Genomic DNA, 19,190 nt, shown 5'->3' with positions numbered 1-19,190 from the left:
ACAAATAGGAAAAAGAGGCTACAATTTGCACAAGCTCACCAAAATTGGACAGTTGAAGACTGGAAAAATGTTGCCTGGTCTGATGAGTCTCGATTTCTGTTGAGACATTCAGATGGTAGAGTCAGAATTTGGCGTAAACAGAATGAGAACATGGATCCATCATGCCTTGTTACCACTGTGCAGGCTGGTGGTGGTGGTGTAATGGTGTGGGGGATGTTTTCTTGACACACTTTAGGCCCCTTAGTGTCATTTGGGCATGGTTTAAATGCCACGGCCTACCTGAGCATTGTTTCTGACCATGTCCATCCCTTTATGACCACCATGTCCCCATCCTCTGATGGCTACTTCGAGCAGGATAATGCACCATCACAAAGCTCCAATCATTTCAAATTGGTTTCTTGAACATGACAATGAGTTCACTGGACTAAAATGGCCCCCACAGTCACCAGATCTCAACCCAATAGAGCATCTTTGGGATGTGGTGGAACGGGAGCTTCGTGCCCTGGATGTGCATCCCACAAATCTCCATCAACTGCAAGATGCTCTCCTATCAATATGGGCCAACATTTCTAAAGAATGCTTTCAGCACCTTGTTGAATCAATGCCACAGAGAATTAAGGCAGTTCTGAAGGCGAAAGGGGGTCAAACACAGTATTAGTATGTGTTCCTAATAATCCTTTAGGTGAGTGTATATGCCGATCCAGAGCATCCCCAAACCTGCTCAATGGGTGACATGTCCAGTGAATAAGCTGGCCATGCAAGAACTGGGATGTTTTCAGCTTCCAGGAATTGTGTACAAATTCTTTCAACATGGGGCCGTGCATTATCATGCTGCAACATGAGGTGATGGTCGTGGATGAATGGCACAACAATGGGCCTCAGGATCTCGTCACGGTATCTCTGTGCATTCAAAACGCCATCAATAAAATACATCTGTGTTTGTTGCCCATAACATACGCCTGCCCATACCTTAACCCCACCGCCACCACGGGCCACTCGATCCACAACGTTGACATCAGCAAACCGCTCACCCACACAACGCCATACACACTGTCTGCCATCTGCCCTGTACAGTGAAAACCAGGATTCATCCGTGACGAGAACTCCTCTCTAAAGTGCCAGACGCCATCGAATGTGAGCATTTGGCCAATGAGGATGACGAGCATGCAGATGAGCTTCCCTGAGACGGTTTCTGACAGTTTGTGCAGAAAGTCTTTGGTTATGCAAACTGATTGTTGCAGCAGCTGTCTGGCTGGCTGGTCTCAGACGATCTTGGAGGTGAAGATGCTGGATGTGGAGGTCCTGGGCTGGTGTGGTTACACGTGGTCTGCGGTTGTGAGGCCGGTTCGATGTACTGCCAAATTCTCTGACACGCCTTTGGAGACTGCTTGTGGTAGAGAAACGGACATTCAATTCACAAGCAACAGCTCTGGTGGACATCCCTGCTGTCAGCATGCCAATTGCACGCTCCCTCCCAAAACTTGCATCATCCATGGCATTGTGCTGTGAGATAAAACTGCACATTTTAGAGTGGCTTTTTATTGTGGCCAGCCTAAGGCACACCTGTGCAATAATCCTGCTGTCTAATCAGCATCTTGATATGCCACACCTGTGAGGTGGATGGATTTTCTCGGCAAAGGAGAAGTGCTCACTAACACAGATTTAGACAGATTTGTGAAAATGTATTTCTACACACACTGTAAACATTTCTCTTTCTGAGCTTTGGTTAAAGGTGGCTGAAATGCAACTTTACGTAAAAACTGCCAGCCATAGAGAGGTTCATGAGACTGCAGAGACACCAGCAGGTTCAAATACAGTGTTAATTTCGTTGTCAAAATATTTTCGTCATAATTTTCGTCAACAACCTTTTTTCAATGACAAAAACTAGACGGTAACTAAATAAAAACTAGTGTTGGATGACAAAAACTATGACGAAAATCAACTGTCATTTTCGTCAACAAATAAAAACGAGACGAAAATGTTAGGGAGGGACAATTAGGGAAGAGATCCAGTCAGAACTGATGTCCTGTGTAACAGATGCGCACATTTGAGTTGAGCTGATCTAAACGCTGGAAAACACGGCTCATCCCCAATCCAGCGCTCGAGCGGCTCAATCAATGAATAACACACATTTATGCCAGACAATTGTTTATGAACTAATGCTGATGAATAATGACAATGTTTACTTTGCAATGTTTATAAAGTAATATGTTTTAGATGGTTGTAACAATGCATAATTTATCTCCTGAACTTGAATGAGCTCCTGCAACTGCAACAGAGGCGCAAACATTTCAAAATAAGAGTCTCGGTGTATTTCGAGCTTGTTTATAATTACAAATCACGCATTATATATTCGTTTTTGGTTGCACAATAAACTGTATTTAATTTAATTCCCATTTGATTCATATTCAGGAGGAAAGACCAGTATTTGACACATATTCAATAAAGTATCAGGGTTATAATGGTTAACTAAAACCATTTAAAAAATCTTCATTACTTGAAATTAAATAAATTAAATAAAAAATAAAATAAACAAACTTATTTGAAGCTTTAGCTTAACCTGAAATGGCCTACTGACTAAAACAGAAATACAAAGTTATAAAAACTATAAAGCTGTTTTTAAAAAACAAACAAAAAAGTGAATTGAGCTCTTTCGTGTATTTTTAATGTCAAAAACAAAATGATGTCAAAATGTCAGTTCAAGTGACAGTCGGTTATGTAAGGCTTAAATGCTTAATTTATTACAATTTAACTAAACTCATTAGATTTTAGGACACTAGATCTACTGTAGATTTAGTCGACTAAAACTAGACTAAAACTAAAAACAATTCAGGTGACTAAAATATGACTAAAACTAAATGGCATTTTAGTCAAAAGACTATGACTAAAACTAAATCAAAATTTGCAGTTAAAATTAACACTGCTGTTCAACTGGGGCTTTTTTTATAGCTGTCCTTTTAATAAAAAAATGTTTTTGACAAAAACTTTACTCTCCGTGAAACAGAAAAAAACCCTGATTTTATTATTTTTAAAATGATTTTTGATGGTGAAAAATCTTTTGATGGTACATTTTCCACTAAGACAACAGTTGTTAGAAGGTTGTGAACAGTTGTGAATTGTGACAGATTTACTAGGTTTTTATAGTAGACTTTTGAATTGTTGGTATAAGACAATAAGGTCCCTTTAGTTAACATTCATTAATGCATTAACTAACAATGCGCAATACATTTGTTGAGGTATTAATCTTTGTTAACATTAGTTAATAAAAATGTAACAGTTCATTATTAGTTCATGTTCGTTCAGGTCCATTAAATATTGACAGCTAGAAACTTTTCATTTTAATAATCTTTTAATAAACATAGAACTTAATAAACACTTTAGTATTTTAATTGTCAGCTCATGCTAACTAACGTAGTTAAAGGGATAGTTCACCCAAAAATGAAAATTCTGTCATTAATTACTTACCCTCATGTCGTTCGACACCCGTAAGACCTCCGTTCATCTTCGGAACAGAAATTAAGATATTTTAGTTGAAATCCGATCGCTCTGAAAGGCCTCCATTGACACAATGGCACTTTACACTCTCAAGACCCTTAAAAGGTACTAAAGACGTCGTTAAAAAGTCCATCTCACTTCAGTGGTTCAACAATAACTTTATGAATCGGCAAGAATAGTTTTTGTGCACAAAAAACCCTAATATTAATTTAATATTGATATTAATATTAATTAATATAACCCTTATATTGTGATGACCGATTTCAAAACACGGCATCATGAAGCTTCGAAGCTCTATGAATCAGTGAGTCGATTCAGCGGTTTGAATCGCCAAAGTCACGTGATTTCAGCAGTTTGGGGTTTGACACGCGATCCCAATCATGATTCGACTCGCTGATTCATAACGCTTCGAAGCTTCATGATGGCGTGTTTTGAAATCGGTCATCACTATGTAAGTCGTTATTTAGGGTTTTTTTGCGCACAAAAACTATTCTCGTTGATTCATAAAGTTATTGTAGAACCACTGTAGTGAGATGGACTTTGTAACGACGTCTTTAGTACCTTTTAAGGGTCTTGAGAGTGAACCGTGCATTGTGCCAATGGAGGCCTTTCTGAGCCATCAGATTTCAACTAAAATATCTTCATTTGGTTTCCAAAGATGAACGGAGGTCTTACGGGTGTCGAACGGCATGAGGGTAAGTAATTAATGACAGAATTTTCATTTTTGGGTGAACTAACCCTTTAAAGTCATTGGCCAACGGCGAGTTTCATTTATTACTTTATTCAACAATTAATTTTGTACCCTGTTTGAGCATAAAACCATGCCTTCTTCTGGTTCTCCACAGGTTCTCCGAGCCCAAACCTTCTGGGCTCAATATTCACCCGCTGTTGAACTGTCAGTCTTGCGTCCATATCGCTGATTCTGAGCAGTGGGTTCAGATTGAGCCATCGGCCTGTACAGATGAAGGAGGGTCAAAGTTCAGGGTCAGCACTGACCCAGGCCGTTACGAGTGTGTCAGGACCAGAATGCGATGGGTCTGTGACTGTGAAGTCACCCTTCAGTACCGTACCGTAGACGGACACTTCCTCAACGCAGAGCTGGAGAGACTGCAGTGCAACCGAATCGCTCCAGTGATGGACGTGACGGTGATCTCAGGGAAACTGGAGGAAGTTCATCTGCCCCATTACGCCTGTTTAGGGGAGTCTGACCCCTCTCTCAAAGATGCTGTGCAAGTCCTCACCGTAAAAGACGAGGGAATAACCACAGAACCTGTGCAGATGACCCGATTCCATGCTAAGATTGTCCAACCATCCTTCTCTCTGAAAACATTGATTATCCGTTGGAAAAAGCGATTGAATGAACACTGCGATCTTCTTCTCTACATGCGTTCTAAAGCTCCGTTCATTCTGCATGTCTACATTTTTCCATTTGATGATTGTGCGAAAGAAAAAGTTGAGAAGAGTGAAAAATCAAGTTACCCAATCAAGCATCCCAGACCTGACCGGCCATTTCGGATGAAAACGCCACACATTCTTGACGTTCCTGGTGCCTCTATCCATCCCAAAGAAGGGATCACACTCAGAAGAGAAACTCCCCCAAACTTCTTCAAGGTCAACACACGTCTGAAGAATGACCTTCAAATGACTCTTACCAGAGAAGAGGATCAGAAGACTGTCTGGACTGCAACAATTAAGAAAAATGAAATTGATCAGATTCATCCTAAGAGAGACAAGCCGCTTCTGAATGGTGAGGCAGGTAAAGCACTTTTTTTTTTTGATAGCCATTGGCCAGATCTCATTCAGGGGGTTAGAAATGTCCAGATCATTGCAGATAAACTGCGTCAGAAGGAACTAATTCATGAGGAACAATATTCAGAAATCAGAGTTAAACCAATTGGAGAGCATGAGAAAGATCTGTGACATTATACGCAAACACAGAGATGCTGTGAAAGATGATAACATCTAAAAATGTTTTAAAGGGGCTATATGCGTTTTTCTGAAATTTAAACTCGCGACTGACACCTGTGGCCAAAAAACAGAACTGCTCTCATTTTCTGCTCGCTCTCGCAGCGGTGGTGACGTCACATCCGCAGACAGCGCGGGAAAAGACGACCCGCCAGAAAATAGGAAAAATAGGATACAGGCTTATAGGTGCACCCACTGTGAGCGGACAAGGTGTCAGTATGCTCATCAGGAGATGTTTGAGTCATAAATGGTAAAATAAAAAGGCTATTGTTACGTTTATTTTGGGGAAAAAGTTGCATATAGCCCCTTTAATGTTCAATTGTACGTGTAAAAAAATTAATTATTATATTTATATATATTTAGGTGCAATCACAAGTATTGGTAAACTTTCTTTAGAAATATGACAACAATAGCTGGGTTTCCATCCAAACATGAAGTGAATCTTTTCAAAGTTCGCAAAAAAGAATAACTAACAAATGTGAGTTAGGTGCGTTTCCATCAAGTTGTTCGAGCGGCTGATGATGGTATTGGTAAACTAGTAGCCAACAGTTAATAAAACACCATCCGCGGAAACAGCCGATTAGTCGCGTGGGTTTAATGTTACGTCAGAATTTATTCTGCAAATATGTTTTCATATATCATTATTCACATTAACTAATTTTCGCACGTCAAAAAACACCTCCAGCGAACACACAATTAAGGAATTTTCCCCCGAAATTTGCCGTTTCCATCCCTCGTTTCATAAACATTTTAAAAATGCACATAAAAACGGGGTGATGGAAACAGCTATTGACATACATGTACATACCCCTAAGACGAATATTAACGTGTTTAACTTTAGAGTGAAATTGCTTTAAGGCTTATTCCACGTACAGTCCACTGAACGTCTCGGTTACGTATGTAACCCTCGTTCCCTGAGGAGGGAATGGAGACGTACGTTAGTGACTAACGAATGGGGGTTTCGCCTAGAAGCCAATCACCTTTGAGGAATTTAACAGCGCCCAATGGCAGTGCCAATGCCATGGGCATGCGGAATTTGCATGCGTAACTCCGCCCCACCTCGTGGGTATGTAAGGAAGTACTCTGGCTACATCGCATTATGTATCTGCTGCGGAGCCAAGATCTGAACTCCGCGTTCCAAAAGAGTAGCTGACGTGGCAGAGGAACGTACGTCTCCGTTCCCTCCTCAGGGAACGAGGGTTACATACGTAACCGAGACGTTCCCTTTCGTTCAGTCACTATGACTACTCGACAGTGCTGGAGGAGCTCAGGGCTCTCGTGGAGCTCACCTGAGGGAAAAATCGCACGTATCCCATCCGTGGAGAGGAATGGCGAGCAAGCGAAGACACCTGAGCCTGGTGCATTACCGGCCACTAATAGAGGCGAGTACATAGTCAGACACTGGCTCCACTCGGAGATTGTAGAATCTGGCGAATGTGTTCGGTGTCGCCCAGCCTGCAGCTCTGCAGATGTCTGTTACGCCCGTTTCACACATACTACGTTTGCAGTGCGTATGCGGTGCGTATTTTTTTTCCGTACCCATGTTAACGGATTACAGCTTTCACACTGCATACGGATGCTATCCGTCAGTCCGTTCCAGGTGCGTTGCGTCTGCAGCAGTCCGGCGATCGTTTCCGTACCGAGCCTATTTTTTGCTGTGCTGCACTGCGGAATTAAAGTGACAGCACATTGTTCGCTTTAAAATAAACATGTACTGACGCAACAATCTAGTAATTTTACCACAGATGCATATAATTTAAAATACTCTGTTTCAAAGCCAACACATGGCTTTTTTTTTCTCGTGTAAAGCAAGGAAACGACACCTTACCTGGCATTTAGGTTAAAAAAATTGAAATAATGGAGAGCACGTACGTTCCTGGAGGTGGAAAAACAAAGGTCTTTATGACCTGCTTTTAAAAGGGTTTAAAAACGAAAAAAAGACGAGAGTCGGCTGTTTTTGTATATAGCCTATTGTAAGTTTCTAATTTAAAATGTGTATAGGCTATAAGTTATATTTAAATGTTTTGCCACTTGTGTGTGCTAAATCTAAAGTATAGGCTATATAAATATAAAGTAATTAATTGAATAAAACGTTGTTTAAATGTACTACGTTAAAACGTGACATCTATGAAAGTGTAAACAAAGAGAATTGCAATTCTGACAAGCCATGTTCAGTAACAACTTTTGGATTTGAAATAAAAAAAATAATGAATAAATGCTGTGTTTGTGGTATCAACCGCGGATCAGTTGCGCGCTGCAAACGCAGCATATATGAAAGCACAACAGCGCATGCTGCTCCTGCACCGCAACACGCACCGCATACGCACTGCAGACGGAGTATGTGTGAAACGGGCGTTAGCGAGGTGCCATGCGCTAAAGCCCAAGAGGAGGCCACACTCTGAGTGGAGTGTGCCCTCACACCAAGGGGACATGGTCGACCTTGCTGCTGGTAAGCCAAAACAATGGTGTCCACTGTCCAGTGAGACAACCTCTGCTTTGAGAGAGCTCTTCCCTTCCGCTCCCCACCATAACAGACAAAGAGCTGGTCTGAGGTCCTGAAACACTGCGTCATGTCTACGTAAGGTGGCAGCCGACCACCGTAGGTGGCAGGCCACTCAAACCTGCCTCGTCCCATCCAGAAGCCACACGTGGAGCTTCCAGAACGCTGGACGCGGGTGCCATAGAGTGCCCCGTCTCTGAGAGAGGAGGTCCGGTGTCAGAGGAATAGGCCAGGGAGGGGCTGTCGCAAGGAGTAGCAGTTCTGAGAACCAGGTCTGGCCGTGCCAATACGGGGCGACCAACATGACCTGCTCTTTGTCCTCCCTGATCTTGCACAGTACTCGTGCGAGAAGGCTCACTGGGGGGAACGCATATAAGCGTAGGCCCCGCGGCCAGCTGTGCGCCAGTGCATCCGTGCCGAGCGTGCCCTCGGTCAGGGAATAGTACAGGCTGCAATGGGAAGAGTCGTGGGAGGCAAACAGATCTACCTCTGCGTCGCCGAACTGTTCCCAAATCAGCTGGACCGTCTGGGGATGGAGTCTCCATTCTCCAGGAAGTGGCTGAATCCGTGAGAGCTCGTCAGCTGAACGGTTCAGTTCTTCCGGGATGTGGACAGCACGAAGGGACCTCAGGTGCTTCTGACTCCATAAAACGAGATGGCGGGCGAGTTGAGACATACGGCGGGAGCGTAGACCGCCCTGGTGGTTGATGTACGCTACTGTGGCCGTGTTGTCTGTCCGGACTAGTACATGTTGACCCCTCAGCAACGCTCGGAAGCGGTGCAGGGCGAACCGTACTGCCAGCAACTCGAGGCAATTGACATGCAGAAGGCGCTGGGGTCCTGTCCAGGAGCCCGCGGCTGCTTGTCCATTGCACATGGCACCCCCGCTGGTGGAGGAGGCATCTGTTGACACAACAAAATGCCTGGAAACTCGTTGTAAGGACACTCCGGTCCATAGAAAACTGAGGTTCGACCACGGGGTGAGCGTCTGTAGGCAGGCCCGAGTCACTTGTACCCGGAGCGTGCCAGACCGCCATGCCCATCTCGGGACTCAATCGTGTAGCCAGTGCTGAAGCGGTCTCATATGTAGCAATCCGAGCGGCGTCACCGCGGCTGCAGATGCCATATGCCCCAGGAGCCTCTGAAACTGTTTCAGTGGAACCGCACTCTTGCTCTCGATTTGACGGAGGCAAGTCAGCAGAGACTGCGCGCGCTCACTTTTAGGCTGTGCGCACATGGCGACCGAGTCGATATCCATACTGAGAAAAGAGATCCTCTGCACGGGGCAAAGTTTGCTCTTCTCCCAGTTGACCCGAAGGCCCAGACGGGCTAAGTGATGGAGCACTAAATCTCTGTGTCCGCAAACCTGCTCTCGAGAGTGACTCATTATGAGCCAGTCGTCGAGGTAGTTCAGGATGCGAACCTCGAGATAGCCCGAATGGGAGGACCGCGTACTGATATGCCCGCCCCTCAAAAGCAAACCGTAGGAACGGTCTGTGTCGAGGTAGGATGGAGACTTGGAAGTAGGCGTCCTTCAGGTCGATCGCTGCAAACCAATCGTCCGGACGAATGCATTCGAAAAGGCGTTTCGCTGTCAACATCTTGAACGGAAGCCTGTGTAGGTAACGCCTTCCTACAACTTCCTCCACGACCCGGCCCGGGTTTAGGCTGCTGCTGGGACCGGGCGGGAGGGGTGGGAGCCTTAGGAGGGCGTCCTCGGCGGCGAGCAGGCTGAGGCGACTGTGCCGGCGGCTGGTTGGAGGCAGCAGCTGGCCGCCGGGGCAGTATATGTTTGAGAGCCTCAGTCTGCTTCTGGCCGGTTGAAAACTGTTGGGCAAAGTTTTCAACCACTCCGCCGAAGAGGCCAGCCTGGGATATGGGGGCATCGAGGAAACGTGTCCGCTCGCTGTCCCGCATATCGGCCAGGTTTAGCCACAGATGTCGCTCCTGGACCACATTTGTGGACATCACTTGACCCAGGGAGCGTGCGGTCACCTTCGTCGCCCGGAGGGCGAGGTCGGTGGCGGCACGCAGCTCGTCCACGAGGCCCGGATCAACTCCACCCTCGTGCTTGTCCTTGAGGATCCTAGCCTGCAAGGATCGCCATGGCATGCAAAGAGGCAGCAGCCTGCCCCGCAGCTCTGTGCGATTTCGCCACCAAGGTTGATGTGAATCGACAGGCTTTAGAGGGGTGCTTAGGGTCACCACGCCATGTTGAAGCGCTCTGCGGACACAGTTGCATCGCAACAGAACGTTCAACTGGGGGGACCCCAGTGTACCCATTGGCCGCGGCCCCATCAAGTATGGAGAAGGCGGAGGAGGCCGCCGAACGGTCACGGAAAGACAGCGGGGACTTCCAGGACCGCGCAACCTCCTCATGCAGCTCGGGAAAGAAAGGTATTGGGGGCGGGGACTGACGTGTGTCAGCGCGGGTCCCCAAAAACTAAACATCGAGCCGCGAGTGTTCAGTACAGGGCGGAGGGTTCCACTCTATCCCTAGACTCGCGGCTGCCTGAGACAACATGGCTGTCAGCTCTGGGTCCGACTCGGGCAATGCTGGCGCGCCCGAAGGCGGCAGCACAGCCGAGTCATCATCCTCAGAGGACTCGAATCCCACCTTGTGATGCGGTGACTGACATCGCATCATCCTCCGGAGCGCCAAACGCGCGGGAGATGCGCGGGAGATGCGAATGGAATCAAAACCATTCACATCAGCCATATTTGCGACGTCTGTGACGTTTCAGAGCTCCAACATTCCCAACAATTTGCGGTGACAGTTGAGAAAACATGGGCACTTCATCATCCAGTGAAGATTATTTTTTTTCATTTTTTTTAAAAGACCGAAAAGAAGGTTTTGGGTGCACCCAGTCTTAAAGAACAGAGAGTCTGAAGGGGAGTATGCTAATCTACAGAAGCTAAAACTTTATCATGGCTGGTTCCGCACATGCTTTCGAATGTCCGTGGGACAATTTGAGGAGCTCCTCCAGAGACAGTAGCAGCACATCTGACGGACAAACACACACTTCAGGAACCAATCGATCCGGAGCAGCTGTTTCCAGCTTTGGTTCCAGTTGAGTCACAATGTAAACATTCAAGTGCCACAGACATTCACTTTCCATAGTCATTGACTTTTTTTAGGAAAAAATCTACGAGTTTTAACTCAAAAGGTTATGTTATTGTCTGTAGTGACTTGCATGTACTCGCACAGGAGCTGTAATCTTGTGAGAAATGCGATATCGGGCAAAGGTTAATGCTGATTGAATAGCTAGTGACATCTACTAGACATTTCGTCACCTTTGTTTCCTCGTATGTGATTGGTTGAAGCCTTTTCTGTCACCGTGAATGTAAAAAAAAAAAATCGACATTGAAGCGGAAAAAATAAACGCTGTTTTTTCGCCGCAGCAAATTCGCGTTCAGTCTGGAAACACTTGTTACACAAACAGCTGATCAAAAAATAAAACCATCGTGCAAATTATTTGCACGTCAAAATGGCATCTAGTGTGAAAAGACCTTTAAGCTCGTTAAAGACTGCACGATTTTATCAATCCTATCCACAAGTTTCCTACACCCCATGAAGCCTTGCGTCAAAAGTGGGAGCGTCTTCTGGTTTGAAGTAAACAAGCGGGACTTTATGCATTTCCATCATAGTTTATGCGCACGTTTTCGTATCGGATAGAAAATGTATCCGACTCAAACGAGCGCATACATTTTTTATGTGCATTTATAGAATTAATTTGCATCTTGGCGTTTCCATTCAGCATTTTTTTGATACAATAACGTTATCTCAAAATGCGCATAAAAATAGGTGGATGGAAACATAGCTTATTAACATTCAACAGTTGACAGTCATTCAAGCTATCCAAATTGGCTAACGATGTGGGAACACAACCTCAGCGAACTTTCAAAAAGGTGAAACAACAGTACCTTTACCTTCCGCGGTAGTTGGTTAGGAGGATGACGTGAAGAAGTGGCCTCATATCATGTATGGTAGTATTTTTAGCTATTTTCTAGATTCAGTAGCCTGTGATGGTAAGGCGATGAGCAATTTGAAAAGCTCAGAGGCGTATCAGTATCTGTCGGAAACGATCTAAAAGCGGACATTGAGCCGAGCCGAGCCTACATGTATCCCATCATAAGGCAGGGGTGCTAGCATCAGTGACAGGTGAAGTACAGACAGCGGTTGTTCATGAATTAGGGCCAGGACGCTGTTGTAGTCATGCAGCGGCACTTTTGTGGAAGGTCAGTAAAGTAAGGAAAGACAATTAACCTGTTAACTGTCACTGGCCCACCGGTGGGCCCATTTGCCACTGCATGTTTAAAACAATTATATCCTATATTTATCCTGATCTAATGTTGACAAACTATATATCTTTCGAAAGCTTACGAACTCAAGATTCATCCTGTGAAAACTGTTTTGAAGTCGGATTTTGCGTTACCATGGAAACGGTACTCTAAATTCTTCTAGCGGCTCCTCCCCTAGTGGGCGTCGTCATGTTTCATATTACAACATTTATTTTAAAAACTTTATAATAAAAACCTTTTCTAATCTTGACAAAACACATATTGTCGGAAAGGTCTGAGTCTCACAGTTCTATATCTGCCCACTGTTTTATGATATTTGGACAAAAATATATACATTTGTTACAGGAGATTGCGTAAAAAAAATCTATGGAATTTCAATGACACCCGGTGGCTATTTGTGGTACAGCGCCTAAACAAAATCTCATGGGAACTTCAATTTTTGTGATATCAACTTCAAATTTGGAACACAAATTGGTTAGACATTTGGCTTTTATGTGATAGTAATTTTAGAGTACAAATTATTTTGTAACATATATATTTTACATAAAATATAAAATATTTAGTACAGTACATTTGATTAACAGTAAATTTAAACTTTCATAACTTTTTCATACTTTTCGTATTTTTTGAAGTGTTTTCACTTGAGCCATAATCTGCTGACTGTCTTCTTTAAAATGAGACCAAACTTATGTCTATATTCCAAAGCATTCTTGAATTGCAACCATTTAAGTTTGTATAGTGCATTTATCGTTTATCGTCATGTATATTTTGTATAGTGCATTTATCGTTTATCGTCATGTATATTTTCAAAAAGGGGGGTGACAGTTAACAGGTTAAGGACACGAAAATTGTATTGTTTATTGTATTGTGATATTATTAATTAACTAATAAATGTACTAAATTAAATGTTTAGTGTGTGTCATTCTGCAAATGTTGCTTCACAGTAACCTTCACTTAACCCTTCTGGCACAATCTGATAAAAAAGAAAGTAAAAATTATCATTTTGAAACCTTGCCAATGATCCGAAAAACACTTAGCCTCTCCACTAACTAGCACACAAAATACCATTGGAATACTACTTCCGCCGCCTCACCGGAAGTTGAGTAGCGCCCCCCCGAAACAGGTGGATAAGATCATAATAAATCACACTGTGCGACATGATCTATTAAACTTGGGTGCAACAGGCATGAAGCCTGTACGATGAGGACACCTATTGACTCGGAGGCTATGATGCATATTTCTATAGAATAATAAAACGTCATCAGTGTGTGCTAGTGGTAAACAAGACCACAATGAATCACACTTAGACAGTTGTAGTTTTTATGTGTGCTGAAAAAAAGAGGAAGGGAAAAGAGCTTGAACTGAGCAGTTTTAAGTATTAGCCATGTTGTGTTGTTTTTTATTGGCTGGTCAGTAGATGTGGGTCGTAGCAGCATAGGCTTTGGTCTCAAGACCATGAAAGGGACCATCTCTCTCATTGTACGACAGGACCAACGATTAGGAGCCACGATCACAGAAACCGCCACGATTGTTTCACGATGACAATCTTTCGTCTGGGACAGCCGAAAATCGAGCAGTGTGTCCTGGGCTTCATCTGATCATTCTTGTAGATGTAGTGTCGGTGTGCCTCCAGGAACAGACTTGGGAAACACAATATGTTTTACACAATATTGTTACAAAAAGGCAAATTAGACAAGTACATGATATGAACAACTGCAGCGCTAAACATAGTTACTGAGTGTGTCACAATCATGTAAATGTAAAATACGCTGCGTTCAGAAAAAGCCAACTCAAGAGAATACATACACTGTTGAAGCCGCTGATCAGTTCTCAATGCTTTCCTGAACGTTCGATGTTGTCGTGCTATAGCTTGGTTGGTTACATGCAAACACAAGGATGGCAATAAAGAGAATTGTCATTGCTATTAAAGCTCTAATGTCATTACATCTCTGTAAGAAGCTTAAAGGGGGGGTGAAATGCTGTTTCATGCATACTGATCTTTTTGCACTGTTAAAGACTTGGATTCCCATGCTAAACATGGACACAGTTTCAAAAGCTAAGGTGGACGTTTGATGGGAGTATTTCTTTGCCAAAATTAGTACTTCCTGTTAGTCATAAGTTTCGGAAAGTTTTTTTCGATCATGGGTCCGCTTGACGTCAACAGGGCGGAATTTCCTTGTATGGGCCGTACGGACAATTCTACCGGAAGAGAGCGCGCGAGAGAGAGAGAGAGAGAGAGAGAGAGAGAGAGAGAGAGAGAGAGAGAGAGAGAGAGAGAGAGAGAGAGAGAGAGAGAGAGAGAGAGAGAGAGAGAGAGAGAGAGAGAGAGAGAGAGAGAGAGAGAGAGAGAGAGAGAGAGAGAGAGAGAGAGAGAGAGAGAGAGCGCGTGAAAGCAATAGGCTACGCCCATCAAAGCGCTGGCTCGTAGCCAAATAACCCCGCGTTAAGGCAAAAGTGGATGGAATTTGCTTTTCCGGATTTTCAAATCGCCTAATACTGAAGGATGGAGCGGTCCCAACGATAAAGGTCCCAACGTTGGAACCGCAGGCAGTGAGTAAGACTGCTTCAAATGTCTGTTTTTGCCTATGCCCATCAAGTAGCCCAAACATGACCACGTATTGATCAATGGAGCATGCGATGTATAGTGTGTACATTTGTTTAGCTGGCCACTATATGTGTATGTTTGTGTATTGTAAAAGCACTCCAAACAACAATACACAAAGAGTGGGGAAATATGTTGAACTAAATAAGCGCGCTTCTTCATTCAAATGCGCTACTATTCCATGTCTTTCTATGTAAACACTAGCCTGACGCGCAAAACCAGTCCGCTTACTACAAATCATGTCTACACAAACCACGCGTAAACACACACACACGATATAATTAAAGTATAAATGTGTAAATAACACAAGCCGCTAAGCATATTATATAGTTAGTGTAACTTATACCACATAGAGATGTCCTGCTCTAGTCGTTTTTGCTGCTCCTCCTGTTCAACTTCAGCCTCTGGGTCTGATTCCGGATCATAGATGTATGGCTGTATCTGATTAAAAGCCATTTTTTATGTTGAATAAAGTTTTTTCACGCTTTTAGGGATGACGCAGCTTTCAGACGCACTCAACACAGTAACAGCGGCGCGCGCTCGACATTCTTTAGCTCCGCCCACACGATACGCCCCCAGCCGCACAGCTTTTTTCGGAAAGACTCGGAACAGCGCATCTTCCTTTTATAATTATAATAAAAATAAAGACTTTTCGGAGATATGCAGGATGCAATGCTACTCTATAGGTACTCAAGATTGACATGAGACTGACTGAAACTGAGTGTTTCCCCACCCCTTTAAATATGTGTCTTTGTCTCTATTTCAGAGCAGATGAGCAGTGACTCTGGAGTCAGTGTTGGGGTCAGTGCTGACACAGGTGCAAGTTTAAATGCTCCAGTACTCTCTAGAAACACTTTCACAGGCCCAGTAAACATCAGCTACAGCTGAAACCCTGCAGAACACAATATGGCAACAAGGATCAATGAAGGTACTGTAATATGTTGAGGTTTAAATAGGACCTTTAAATAACTGACTTTTAGTAGAATGTTTGTTTGCAGCTGTGATGATTTAAAGCAGTGTTTCTCAAACGTTTCCCCAGTGCTGCACATGTTGTATGTCTCCCTCATCTTACACACCTGATTCAACTCATCTGCTCATTAGTAGAGACTACATGACCTGAATGAGGTGTGTCAGATAATAAATATATAACATATCCTTCCGATGAGACGTTAAACAGAGGTCCTGACTCTCTGTGGTCATTAAAAAAATCCCAGGATGTCCTTCGATAAAGAGTTGGGGTGTAACCCCGACATCCTTGTCAAATTTGCCCATTGGCCCCTGTCCATCATGGCCTCCTAATAATCCCCATATATATACAGTATATATATATATATATATACAGTATATATATATATATATATATATATATATATATATATATATATATATATATATATATATATATATATATATATATATATATACAATGGGGAGAACAAGTATTTGAGACACTGCCGATTTTGCAGGTTTGCCCACTTACAAAGCATGTAGAAGTCTGTCATTTTTATCATAGGTACACTTCAACTGTGAGAGACGGAATCTAAAACAAAAATCCATAAATTCACATTGTATGATTTCTAAGTAATTAATTAGCATTTTATTGCATGACATAAATAATTTGATACATCAGAAAAGCAAAACTTAATATTTGGTACTGAAACTTTTGTTTGCAATTACAGAGATCATACGTTTCGTGTAGTTCTTGACCAGATTTTGGCCCACTCCTCTATACAGACCTTCTCCAGATCCTTCAGGTTTCGGGGCTGTCGCTGGGCAATACGGACTTTCAGCTCCTCCAAAGATTTTCTATTGGGTTCAGGTCTAGAGACTGGCTAGGCCACTCCAGGACCTTGAGATGCTTCTTACGGAGCCACTCCTTAGTTGCCCTGGCTCTGTGTTTCGGGTCGCTGTCATGCTGAAAGACCCAGCCACGACCCATCTTCAATGCTCTTGCTGAGGGAAGGAGGTTATTGGCCAAGATCTCGCGATACATGGCCCCATCCATCCTCCCCTCAATACGGTGCAGTAGTCCTGTCCCCTTTGCAGAAAAGCCTCCCCAAAGAATGATGTTTCCACCTCCATGCTTCACGGTTGGGATGATGTTCTTGGGGTTGTACTCGTCTTTCTTCTTTCTCCAAACACGGCGAGCGGAGTTTAGACCAAAAAGCTCTATTTTTGTCTCATCAGACCACATGACCTTCTCCCATTCCTCCTCTGGATCATCCAGATGGTCACTGGCAAACTTCAGACGGGCCTGGACATGCGCTGGCTTGAGCAGGGGGACCTTGCGTGTGCTGCAGGATTTTAATCCATGACGGCGTAGTGTGTTACTAATGGTTTTCTTTGAGACTGTGGTCCCAGCTCTCTTCAGGTCCTGCCGTGTAGTTCTGGGCTGATCCCTCACCTTCCTCATGATCATTGATGCCTCGCGAGGTGAGATCTTGCATGCTGCCCCAGACCGAGGGAGATTGACCATCATCTTGAACTTCTTCCATTTTCTAAAAATTGCGCCAACAGTTGTTGCCCTCACACCAAGCTGCTTGCCTATTTTCCTGTAGCCCATCCCAGCCTTGTGCATTTTTATCCCTGATGTCCTTACACAGCTCTCTGGTCTTGGCCATTGTGGAGAGGTTGGAGTCTGTTTGATTGAGTGTGTGGAGAGGTGTCTTTTATACAGGTAACGAGTTCAAAGAAAACAAGTTTTCTTCTTAAAGAAAAACCAACAGGTCTGTGAGAGCCAGAATTCTTACTGGTTGGTAGGTGATCAAATACTTATGGGAAATTAATTATTTAAAAATCATTCAATGTGATTTTCTGGACTTCTACATGCTTTGTAAGTAGGAAAAGTAGGCAGCGTATCAAATACGTGTTCTCCCCACTGTATGTAAATAATTCTAAAGTGAAGATCATGGTAACCCACTAGTAATGACTCAAGTGTTACTATCTGTCACACTAACTGTATTAGTCTGCTATCAGTGGCTCAAGCGTCCGTTGCTAGCTCTAAAATGATGTATTGGAATTAGCAACGGAGGTTTGGGTTTGTACACAAGAGCGTTTTAAGGACAAAACCTGTCAAATGACTTGAGATAAATCAACTGAACAATGTATTGGCGTGGGAACTGTAATATAAGTGGAATAATTGACTCCAGTTCGTTGAATCATTAGAAAATAATGCACACCCGAGGTGTAACAGCATTTCAGTCCAAACACAGTTGATAGTTTTAAAACCAGTATCGTGAGATCTCTTACTCTTTGACATGGTATCGCTCTTCCTTTTTCTCAAAGGCTCAACTACAGAGGACATAAAACTGAAACTGAAAACCATCGTCCGTCACTTGAGGAAATCCAGGAGCCTGTACATCACATACCACATCCCTGTCTTCTGCTGGATCTCTCCCGCTGTTCTTCAGCATCTGCTGGCTCGAGAGAGTAATGACAAAACACCCACAACCCTCACAGAGACATCACCTGATGGTCTCAAAGAAGAGTTTTATATTCACCCTTTTCTTTCATTATGATCTGTGTGCGTGGATTGATTGCATTATGTTCGTTGTGTTGTTTTGGTGTTGGTATTTTCTTTTGTTTTCTTGCAGTCAGCCATTTTCTGATAGGTATTTTTTGCAGTCAGGTATTTTTTGATATGTGTATGTTTTCAGTTCATTGATGTTTTCACTTTTATTCTGTTATGTGATTTGTTTGTTGCCCTTTTTTGTCATAATCATAGGTTTGTGTGTATGTGAGGGCTGATCATTGTGTCTTCATTGTCTGATGAAGAGTTAATAGGCTAAAACGTCACCCGTGGTGAGAACATCGCATAAATATTTTTCTATTTCAGGAGTTTTCATTCATTCAGTTGTGGTGTGCCAACTTTTCTCTTCCTTTTTGTACATAAACTATGAAATTTATAATTTGACTATAAAGGATAGTTGTGGCGAATAGAATTCAGCTCTTTTGTCATGTGATTATATTCCTCGAAAAAAAACACAAAGTTTGGTGAACTGCAATGAGGAACATTTCATATTTTCTTTATCTAATAAAAGGTGTTTTTTGTGAACTTTTTGAACAATACACTGAATGGTAGACATTCTGAATAATGTGTTATAAACTAAGATTGCCATTGGATAATGCACAAAAAATGTATTAATATATTTTTAAACTCAAATTCCCCAGTGACATCATACTTTACCCCTAATGTTGGGTAAGTTGTGCCACTTCTATGTCACTAGCACTATTTCTGTGTCCTAATGGTCCTTTCCTTTATTTTTCCTGATAGAAGACAGCGAAATATGATTTGTTGTGATAATGCTGAAGCATAGATATTGATCA

The 19,190-nt window shown here is 43.2% G+C and overlaps 1 protein-coding gene across 1 annotated transcript in view; it reads left to right on the top strand.

Annotated features, from left to right (window-relative positions):
- LOC307142217 (uncharacterized protein) overlaps positions 1 to 18,925 on the top strand; it is a 35,497-nt gene extending 16,572 nt beyond the window's left edge. The window contains exons 5-7 of the mRNA XM_079842880.1: positions 4,341 to 5,251; positions 15,631 to 15,792; positions 18,150 to 18,925. Coding sequence (XP_079699006.1) covers positions 4,341 to 5,251; positions 15,631 to 15,752 — 1,033 coding nt within the window. The 3' untranslated portion in view covers positions 15,753 to 15,792; positions 18,150 to 18,925. The remainder of the gene's footprint in view (positions 1 to 4,340; positions 5,252 to 15,630; positions 15,793 to 18,149) is intronic.
- Positions 18,926 to 19,190: the final 265 nt, after the last annotated feature.

This window comes from Gobio gobio (genome assembly GCF_949357685.1).
Source record: "Gobio gobio genome assembly, chromosome: 18".
NCBI lineage: Eukaryota > Metazoa > Chordata > Actinopteri > Cypriniformes > Gobionidae > Gobio > Gobio gobio.
The sequence above is the reverse complement of the archived record's forward strand: the minus strand, read 5'-3'. Positions and strand labels throughout refer to the sequence as shown.